This window comes from Hevea brasiliensis, chromosome 6 (genome assembly GCF_030052815.1).
Source record: "Hevea brasiliensis isolate MT/VB/25A 57/8 chromosome 6, ASM3005281v1, whole genome shotgun sequence".
In the NCBI taxonomy this organism is placed as follows: domain Eukaryota; kingdom Viridiplantae; phylum Streptophyta; class Magnoliopsida; order Malpighiales; family Euphorbiaceae; genus Hevea; species Hevea brasiliensis.
Genome location: NC_079498.1, coordinates 91,184,400 through 91,195,682, shown reverse-complemented (window position 1 = coordinate 91,195,682; position 11,283 = coordinate 91,184,400). Strand labels below are relative to the sequence as shown.

At 28.1% G+C, this 11,283-nt stretch overlaps 1 protein-coding gene across 1 annotated transcript; it reads left to right on the top strand.

Annotated features, from left to right (window-relative positions):
- The first annotated feature begins 9,601 nt into the window (after positions 1-9,601).
- Positions 9,602-11,070, top strand: LOC131180989 (actin-depolymerizing factor 5-like). Its single transcript, XM_058149298.1, has 3 exons — positions 9,602-9,757; positions 9,843-10,102; positions 10,871-11,070. Exons 1-3 carry the CDS (start codon positions 9,737-9,739, stop codon positions 11,019-11,021), a joined length of 432 nt encoding a protein of 143 aa, XP_058005281.1. The 5' UTR covers positions 9,602-9,736; the 3' UTR covers positions 11,022-11,070.
- The last annotated feature ends 213 nt before the right edge of the window (positions 11,071-11,283 follow it).

Genomic DNA, 11,283 nt, shown 5'->3' with positions numbered 1-11,283 from the left:
TCTATAAAGCAACTAAAGTATGCATCCAAAACCTAATGATCTGTTGAGAATTTGGAAGCAGTACAGACGTTGCAGTGTTTATAGATGGAAGGGTAAACAGGATTAGATATTTGTCAGATGTTGTCTATAATACAGTTGCCTTGCATGTGATTATGTTTGTTCATCTGAAACGGTGCTACCAGAGACAAATGAGACAGACAGAAGAAGGCACCTGCTTTCTGATGCAAAACCTCAATGGAAAAGATAATATGGACCAAACGGCCTTTCTAATCTTTTCTTGTCAATCACATAATAGAAGCAAGGCCTAAGGTCCAACAAGAGCATGAGTCTCCTATGAGTATTGCGTGGCTGTTGTCCTTGTCCAAAATGGGAATAAATTTTAATAACTGTCTCATAACTTATATAGTTGTAACACTACAGTCTTTTTATTTTAAAATATAACATAAAATCTTTTAAATTTTTAAATTTAACACAATAAAATCCCTCTGATTTTCAATAATTAATTTTTCAATTAGAAACTGATGTGAACAGCTCCCGCATGATGTTTTGTCAATATTTCTCTCCTCTTATGCAGAGTGTAAAATTATTCTATTTACATGTGAAAAATTATTCTATCTATATAGAGTAGAATGATTTAATTTACACATAACTTGAGAGAAAAAAGAAAAATATTGTTTAAGCTTCATTCTGAAATTATCCAGATCAGCATTTAACTAAAAAACTGGTAATTAGAGGTTAAAGGAATTTTATTGTGTAAAATGTGAAAATTAATGGGGTTTTATGTTACATTTTCAAGTTGAGAGACTGTAATATTATAACTAAATAAGTTCAGGAATAGTTATTAAAATTTATCCTCCAAAATGAGCTTGCTTTGCATATTTACTAGTTCTTGGCATCATGTTTTGCAGGAGTGGCTACAAATGATGCTAGCCTAGATATGCATAATTTCCCAACCACTTTGTGTGGATTGAGCTACACCACCAATTGGAATAGCTCCATTAATAAGCAGCCATGAACTAAGTGAGGGGATTCGTTGGGTTGAACCAGCTTTAAACCATTAATCCGTATAATCAACCATGGACCACCAAATTTAGTGTTCCAATTTCCACAAGAAAGGGCCACCACCAACTCGAGGAACTTGTCTCCTGTTGCACGTCTATTTTCTTCCATTGCGGTTCTGATGGATTTTAGTGTTTGTACACTCTCTATCATCTTGGATAAATTTACGCAGGGCTGTTATATATATATATATATATATATATATATATATATATATAGGGGTGTAAACGAATCGAGCTGAGCCGAGTTCTGGCCTGTTTAGGTTTGGTTTGTTAATATTGGTTTAGGCTCGAGTTCGAACTCGAGCTCGGTTCGAGTTTTAATATTAAGGCTCGAGCTCGGCTCGTTAAAAATATATTAAGTTCGAGTTTGACTCGTTTTAAGTTCGTTTATTATATTAACGAGCCAAACTCGAGCTCGGCTAGTGTTAAGTTCGATAAACTATTAAAACGAACTTGAATGCAAGCTTGATAAGATCAAGCTCGGTTCAAGTTCAATGAGCTTGATTTCAAATTTGATAAGCTCGAGTTCGAGTTCAAGTTTGAGTTCAATTAGCTCGAGCTTGAGCTCGAGCTCAATTGTTATTATACATATTTTAACTCACAATTATTTTCACAATACATTATTATATAAGTTCATAGTCATAATAATAGGAAATAATAAGAAAAACGGTTTAAAACACATTGCAAATTATTTTAAAATAACACAAATTATAACACCATCATAATTCAAATAAAATTAATTATTTTTTATTCTTTCAAATCAAAACTATATAGTTTTAAGTCAAAACTATGTAGTTTTAAAATTACATTATAAATTTTATGTAATTATAATTAATTTGCTATTTTATTTTTCTAATGTTATTTTGATAAAATATATTACTTTTTATATTATTAATTAATTCATACTGTAAATAATTTTTACTAATTTTTTATATAAATATATTATAATTTTTTTACTATTTTTATATTTGATTTATTTAAATAAGTATTAAAAGATTAAATATATTAGATTATTTAATTTATCAAATTATATTTGGTACTTTATACCTTTTACCAATATTCTATTTAAGATATGAATAAATTAATTTATATGAAATAAGTAGATTATTAATATTAAGTATAATAGTAATTATGAAAGCATATATTTAAGTTATATATATGGAAGATGGATTAGTGCTAAACTTACGCTTTAACTTTTAAAGGTTTACGGTTTAAAGAGAGAGATATTATAAAAATAAATATTAGGAAAATGATAGTATAGAGAGCAATAATATATGAATAGATTAGTTAGTGTTAATAAAAAAAATATGTGAAAGACTGTAAAGAGAGAGAAAGTCATAATGATAATTAAATAGATTAGTATTAAACTTTAAGTTTAATATTTTAAAAGTTCAAAATATAGAGAGAAAGAGCAAGTGAGAGAGACAAATTCATATTTTTAAGTCGTACAATCATTATCAAAACTATGTAATTAAGTTCTGATTTATTTAATACTTTAATACAGATAAAATGTTCAAAATAATTTTTATGTATTTAATATATATATATATATATATATATATATATAATATTTTAAATTTATTTCTCATATAAAATTAACTTATTTTTTATAAAAATTATATTTAAAATAAAAATAATTATATTTTATAAATGAACTTTTTATTTTGATTATATCATAATTTTATATAATAATATAATATTTACTAATATATTATTTTATTATATTGGACCATATATTTAATATTCTGATTTTATTTGTATACAAATTAACTTTATTTAAAAAACAAATTATAAATAACTATATGTTATATATCGATTATATTATAATTTTAAATAATATATTTTTATATATATTTTTTAACGAGCTTTAAAATCAGCCTATTTGTCAACTAGTTCACGAATTAGATCGCGAGTCTGATCAATGAGCCAACTCGCAAGCATGTAAACTAGCCGAGCTCGAACTTGAGCTCAAACCAAATACTGTTAGGTTCGAGCTCGGCTTGTTTATTAAACGAGCCTAAAATTTGAGCTGGAGAATAAACGAGCCTAAAATTCGAGCTCGAACTCGGCTCATCTAGAAAATGAATAGAACTGAATCGAGCTTTTATCGAGCTGAGCATCGAATAGCTCGCAAGCGATTTGGTTCATTTACACCCATATATATATATATGGCTATTATAATTTAATTAATAGTTTCATTATAATTATTAATTGTATTTTGTGATTTATTGGCTTATCATTAAATAATAATTAATAAAAGTTATAATTTCTTTTAGTTATTTAGCTAATTAAGATTGATAAGTCGAATTTGAGCTCACAAGTTTATTATAGATGCTAAATGTGAGTCGAACTCATAAATTTTTTGAACGAAATAAATACGAGTTGAGCTAATGAGAATAAGCTAAATGCAAGTCGAACTCAAAAACTTAATAAATGAGTTAAATATAAATCAAGTTTGAAATAAACTCGAGTCTAATAAAATTTTGCATGAACGAAGGTGAAACTGTAAATATAAATTCAAACTCAATGAAAATTTAACAACGCGAGTTTAAGTTTTAATTTGGCTCAAACTTATTTACATTTTGGTACTTTTTGGAATAGTTAATGTACTGTAGGATGATATGCTCATAAATATAGCACTCTTTGTTAGACAAATTTGTGGAAAGACTAAAGCATGGGGATATGAAATCTTGAAGTTGCATTATTTTAATGAAAGAAGAAACGAAAGGAAAGAACCTCAAGAGATAAAAAAGGGTACGTGCAATGCTTCATTTATCCCAAGAAAGCTTTGCTTTTGCTCTTTGGGTTTCGACATTATTCTCTTTTCACTCTGCTTTTACGCAAAGACTCATTTGAGGAATTCTGAGATAGAGATGAGGAATGTGGAATTGAGATCCTGAGGTGGGGCCACTCTATTATCTACGTACATATGTCATATTATTTTATTTTATTTTTTATTAAGAAAAATTTCTATTTAATTTTTTTATTTTAATAAAATTAATTTTTTATTTTTTTATTTTTAAAAAATACACTAATAAGTCATTATATATATATATTTTTCGTTTATTCTTTAATCCCTTCAATTTAGTTATTGTAGATGTCACTTTGGATTTCATTTTATCTTTGTGAGTTATTCAGTCTTCATAATAGTAGTCAACCGTAGTTAATAAAAAACTTGATTTAAATTCGACTGAGTAAAAATATATAGTTTAATTAATGTATTTTTTAAAATAAAATGATGAAATAATTAATTTTTCTTTTTATTATAATAAATAATATTGCATCTCAATTTTTATTTTTTATTCCCAATTGAATTAAGGATAAATTATTTATAATTGAGATTCCGATTCAGTTTAGGTAGACCATTCATCTTTTCAATAAGAAAATAATATTTATTTATAAATTTATATAATTTCTTTTCATATGCTAATAATGTGATTATGGGATTGAGCCAGTTGCTTGGAGATGGAACAATGCACCTTGTTTATTGTATTATTAATTCTTGTATTATTTTATATTATTGGTTTCTTAGCATAAGAGATGTCCAAATCTTAACGATTTTCTCTTTTAATAGATTTTGAAGAGGAAAAAAAAAAATCTCTTTCACCATTTTCCCTTTAACTTAAACAAAATAAGTATTAATTAAAAAAAATCAAACTGTTGTGTACAGTTATGTTTTAATCTAATATTTTCAATTTAGATAATTTAGGTTCAGTTTTTAAATTGAGTATAATTATATTTAATAATTAATAAATTAATTCGAGAGAATATGATATTGCTAATATGACATGTCACTCCATGTTATAATAATACTCACAAAATTAATTTGGATAAGTTATTATAAGTCTCTCTATTTTACTAAAATTAATTATTTAGTCTTTATTTTTTAAGCTTGATGAACACATCCTTATATTTTTGTAAAATCAAAATTTTTAGTCATTTTGTTAGAGTTATGGCAAAAAAAATTATTCAACTTATTTTAGCCTTATCAAATAATATAATTAATTAAAATTAATTATAATGACTAAATAGTATAATTAATTAAAATTACATAGATTAAAAAGTACAAATTTAATTGTTCTAATTGCATTTAATTTTAGACACTAAATTTATTTTATCAAAATTAAAAGTATTTAATTAAATATAATTATATGTAAATGATTGGATTTTTTAATAATTAATTCAAAAATTAATTGTTCATGCAAAGTTGTTTTTACAACTTTTTATGAGTTGTCTAATTGACTGTAGATAATTTGATTAAGTTAATTCGCTGAGTTTTTAGGAGTTTTTAGGCAGCAAATTAATAATGAAAATAATTAGGGGAAGTATTAAATTCAGTTTAAAAAGAGAATAATACAGTGGATGCTGCTGATATTGGGAAAAACTGAGGTCCACTTTTATTAAGCCCCTTGTTTTTGTGTTGCTATTACCATTGGTGGAATCATATAAAGAATTATATATAAAGTTTACATTGATGGGGATCCTATTTTTAAAATTTTCATAAATTTTTTAATTCTATTACTTATGATTTTTTTTATTAATTTGTTAAAAATGGCATCTATTTTGGGTGAATGACCGTACCAAGGTGAATCGGAAACAAAAAATACTGAAATGGGCTAACAAATCCAAAAATTACGGAGAGGGGGTGGTTGCCAGTGGTCAGCGCCTGGGACGCTATTCAAAATAGCGCCCGAACTCTGGACGCTGTTCAAAATAGCGTCTGAACTCCGGACGCTATTCATATTAGCATCCGAAGTTGGGACGCTATTTTGAATAGCGTCCCATTGCACGCCACCTGCAACCACCTGCAAGAAAACCTGCACGCATTGCACGCACCCTAGATGGAATATTACGTCGCATCTGTAACTGCGGGACACTAGTTTTATTAGCGTCCTGTGCTCCGAATGCTAATTATATTAGCATCTTGTAGCTCCGGACGCTAATATAATTAGCATCTTTGTTCGTGGCGTGGCGCTTCTCCGATCTCGTCTCAAGTCCAATCTGCAGGTAGGCGAATCTTCAGTGAAGTGGGACGCTATGGAGAGGGGACTGGAACGCTACTTATAGTAGCGTCCTGCTCGTTGGGACGCCAGTGGTGTGCTGGTGCTCGTGGGGACGCTATTCAAAATAGCGTCCTCACGTCAAAACGCTATTTTGAATAACATTTTGGCATCAGGACGCTATTTTGAATAGCGTTTTCTTTGGGACGCTATTTAAAATAGCGTTTCTCTGTTGGAACGTTATTTTTATCAACGTTTTTGTATTTTTTCACCCCCTTCCCATAAATATCCAACAATCTAACCCATTTCAGTATTTTATTTTTTAAATTACCCTTGTACGGTCAATTTCCCATCAATTTTAGATGAAGAACCAATCAAGGAAATTAAATGTGAATAAGCGCATCTTATTTGTGACATGCTGATAATTATATATTGCATCGTAGAGCAGATTAATATGTTGTGCTTTTACTAAATGATTCAAGAAATTTCTCTGTTGAAACTATAATGAAAATGGTGAACTCATAGAGAAACTTTTTGAATCATTCAGTAAAAAGTAACTTATCAATCTACTCTAAGATGTAGCAAATACTTACGGGGATATTACAAATCAGATATGCAGATTACTAATGAGGACTCTATGCATTAGAAGATCTTCGTGCATGGTCTTGGCTATATTTATATTATAGACAAATTATAATTCAATTTTTTTTATATATTTTTAAAGTTAAAGGATTTATTTGAATTTTTAAAAGTTGAAGGATTTAATTAGACCTCAAAATACTTCAAGAACTTATATGACAATTTAACCCATACTTTAAGGGTCAAAATAAGTCTGTTATCTAAAATTAATATTTTTTAAAAAACAATAATTATTGGGAAAAATACAAAAGAAATACCGTGTAGTCTGTGACTTAATTTTTATCAATTTAATACTCTATTTTTTCCTCCATTGGCAGATGTAGTTCAAACCGTTAGTTACTGTTAAATAATACTGGCATGACTAATACGTGGCGATACATTGCAGATATGGCGCTAATGTGGCAAACATGTGGTGCCAACATGTCACACTGTCAGTGCTACGTTTTCACCATATCAGCATCATTTAGTGGTAACTAATGGTTTGAACCATTTTTACTAGAGAATAAAAACACAATGTGTCAAATTGAAAAAAAAAAAATTAAATCATGGCCTCATATGTCAAAGCACGAAACCACAAGGATTTTTTTTTAATACTTTTCCCTTAAATAAATTATTACATCAATTAATAGTAAGAGTAAAAAATAATTCTTTCTAAAATAAAATGAGAGATTGTGAGTTAAGTACAAGTTGTCATGTTTAAGCAATATTTTTTTTTTTGGTAAATTGAAAAGAACGACATTGTGCTCTTGGTGCATCTTCAAGTAGGATTCTGAGGTTAATTTATTCACAAAAAGGTCCCTTGAACTTACCAGCCGTTAGTAAAGAACAAAATTGCCTAAATACCATCCAAAAAAGTTAGAATAAATTATAATATAATATATAGATTTCACTAAACTTTAAAGATTAAATTGTAATTTATTGTAACTTTTTTGGACGACGTCCACATAATCTCCCCTGTTTGCTAATGGCACATAAGCACAAGATATCTTTTTGTTAAAAGTTAACTTGAAGATCCTATTTGCAAATGCCCAGAACCACAAGACAGTTTTTTGTAATTTCCTCCTTTTTTAGTAGGTAAGCAATAATTTTTTCTGGCCAATTGGACAAAAACATTAGACCTTTTCGTCAATTTTTAATTTTCTCTTAACATTTCAATTTTGATTTTAGTATCCTAACGTTTGAAATTGAGTGCAATTATATCTAATTTTTAAAATCAAATTTACAATTGGACATAAAAGCCAAACGTTTGTAATAATTTGCAATTATAGCCAAACCTTTCAATTTTGGATAAAATTAATTCCAACTCTTAAGATTGGTTTAATTGTAGCCAAAACCTAAAATTGATTTGCAGAAATTTAAATTTTGTCTACTAAACTTATAATTATGATAACCAAATGCCTTAAACTTACAATTATAGAAAGAAGAGGCTCTAAAAATATTTTTGGACTTTGATAATTAGCTTTTATTGATTGTTTTAAAAATTATGACCACATCAATCAAAAAAATAAAATCAGCTCATTTAAAACATATATAGATAGATTTCTATAGATTTAGTTAATAAATTTGAAAGTTTAGTGCATTTAACTACCATAATTGTAAGTTTAGTGGACAATTTCAATTTATATGATTCAATTTTGGACTTTAGCTATAATTCTCAAAGATTTTGGAACTTTTAGATATAATTGCAAATTATCGCAAAAGTTTGGCTTTTATGTCCAATTGCAAATTTGATTTTAGAAATTAGATTCAATTGCACCAAATATCAAATGTTAGGATAACAAAACTAATATTAAAACGTTAGGATAAAATTGCACATTGATGAAAAAGTTTAATGTTTTTTGTCTAATTGTCCTTTTTTTAATACAACTAATTCTGAATTAAAATTTAAATTTGAAATTTTACAATTTTATTTTAAAGATAGGGATTTCATTGATAGACTTGGAGTCCAGATGGGAGAAAACATAAAAAGTAATTACATCAGTATGCTCATAGATCTATACTCTTTTATTAAGCTGGAAGAAGCAAAATATATGTTAGAAATAAAATTCATGAAAACCCCTTACAAGTATCTGGGGAGTGTAAGTATAAATTTTCTTCATCTATCTTTACATATAGGTTCTTTACCATCTGCAAATTAGTGGCATTAAAAAGCTCACCTTGAAATTCATGATTGCTCGAAAATCAGCTTAACTATGCATCAAATAGGGTGAGTTAAAGATCTTCAAGAACCTGTGTAGATAATCCTTCAAGCTATGAAATTCCACTTAGGAGACAGAAACAAATCTCCATCAAAGGAAAAAGAAACTAAACAAACTCATGCAAAAATCCATGAATATGGAAAAACTCCTTTATTTAGAAGAAAACTAAGAAAACACAAATAAGAGAGGGAAAAGGTTGTTGCCGGCCAAACAAGAGACGCCGATAGCTCTCATGTTTGTATCATGGTTTGTCATGGTTTCATAATATATTGTATAGTTTTTCTCCTTATTTGGGAAGATTATTCTTGAAAAAGAGTGAGTTTGGGTGGTAAAATGGTTGTTTCTTAACCATCATTTTATCACAACTTTTCAAACTATCAATTTGATGGGTTAGAACGGTTTAAAACTTATGTATTCTTATTTTATCTTTGCATAATTTATAAAATTTTAATTATATTCTATTCATTATTTATAGAGCCATTCCTTATTCCTCATCTTCAATAAAGATTAATTTAATCATTTTTATATTTATTTTACCATATCATACTATTTAAATAAATAAAGAAATGTTATTAAACTATTTTATATTATATTATTTTTCCAAATATAATAATAAAGTTTATATTGATATTTTAATAAATCATGCTCCACTCAATTCAAACATGGTATAAAGGCAAATTCAAACTTCAAGGATAGATCTAGCAAGGACAAAGTTGCAATATTAAACAAACCTTAAGGGCAAATTCAGAACCTACATTTTATATAAAGTCCAGGTGCCACTCCACTTGAATGCAATTCTCTATTATCAAACACACTAATATACCTTTCAATCTCTACAATGGCGATGGCTTTCAAGATGGTACTCTACTGACATATCTTCCTCTTCTTCTTAATTTTTTTTTCCCTTAGGCCATACTTAATGTTTCTGGGTTTTGTTTCTGTAGGCAACCACTGGAATGTGGGTGACGGATGAATGCAAGAACTCGTTCATGGAGATGAAGTGGAAGAGGGTCCACAGGTTCATAGTGTTCAAGATCGATGAGAAATCCAGGCTGGTGACCGTCGATAAGGTCGGTGGCCCCGGCGAGGGCTACGATGAGCTCGCTGCTTCCTTGCCCAACGATGATTGTAGATATGCCGTCTTCGACTTCGACTTTGTCACCGTCGATAATTGCCGGAAAAGCAAGATCTTCTTCATTGCATGGTCCGCCCTTTTTCTTCTTAATTTTTACTTGATCTTACTATTTAATATCATTCTCTAGATCACACAATAGTTAAATTATATTAATATCCCTAAACGGCCTAAATCATATCCCTCTTATGCTAATAATAATAATAATTTCTTTAGATTTGTTTTTTCACATTCAAGTACTTGACTTGAGACACTAAACAGTTGAATTCATGATGAGTAGTTTTTGCTATTTTTTATCCACTTAATCATTATTGGTAAAATTATCTTATAATAATAATAATTACAAGTTGAAAAATTTTTTGTGACAATTATGGATGGCAATTAAGAATATGATGGCTTATTTTGGCTTAGTGGTAAAAGATAGATTACTTATTCTGGTAGAGTCAGATTTGACTTTCACTCGTTTTGTTCCCATTGAGTAGAAGCTATAGCAGTAGAAAACAATGTTTTTTTTTTTTTTTCAAATTAATGATTTTATTAATATTAAAAGCAGTAGAAAATAATTAAATTTTCCATAATTATTTTGGTACATTTCATTATTGTCTTTAGATAAGAAGAAGATCCAAGACTCTTTTCCACAGGTTTTGGGTACATGTATCCCTAATTAGGTACAAGGCCAATGATTCTTGGGTTTCACAAGTACACATGAAGGCTGGTCATTTAGAAAGAATATATATATATATATATATACACCAAAATACCCTTTTCTCATTGGTGATTAATTAATTTCCCAAAAAAAATTTTTAAAAAATCATAGACACTATTGGTGTTTAATTTCAGGTCTCCCACAGAATCAAGAATTAGAGCAAAAATGCTGTATGCAACCTCCAAGGATGGATTGAGGAGAGTGCTAGATGGCATCCATTATGAACTCCAAGCAACTGATCCAACTGAGATGGGCTTTGATGTCATAAGAGACAGAGCCAAATAAATATGAATATAATATAATATATTTACAATATTAGCTTAATAATTATATATATATATATATATATATATATATATATATATATATTTACTATAGCATTATTATTATTATTATTATATCTTACTTGTCTTACATAATAATATTCAAACCAGCTGATGTGCTTTTGTCTTCTTGGTACTGCTTTTTCTTTTTTTTCTTTCTTTATTTTGGTACTAATGTAAGCTCATCTTCATCCTCTAATCTGTCATAATATAATGGTTGTCTG

What these genes read in the sequence shown, in the direction of transcription:
- LOC131180989 (XM_058149298.1), top strand. Translation starts at nt 9,737, where the DNA reads ATGGCGATGGCTTTCAAGATG. An exon ending in TGGCGATGGCTTTCAAGATG is followed by an intron (nt 9,758 to 9,842) that starts GTACTCTACTGA and finishes TTGTTTCTGTAG; the next exon opens with GCAACCACTGGAATGTGGGT. An exon ending in AAGATCTTCTTCATTGCATG is followed by an intron (nt 10,103 to 10,870) that starts GTCCGCCCTTTT and finishes GTTTAATTTCAG; the next exon opens with GTCTCCCACAGAATCAAGAA.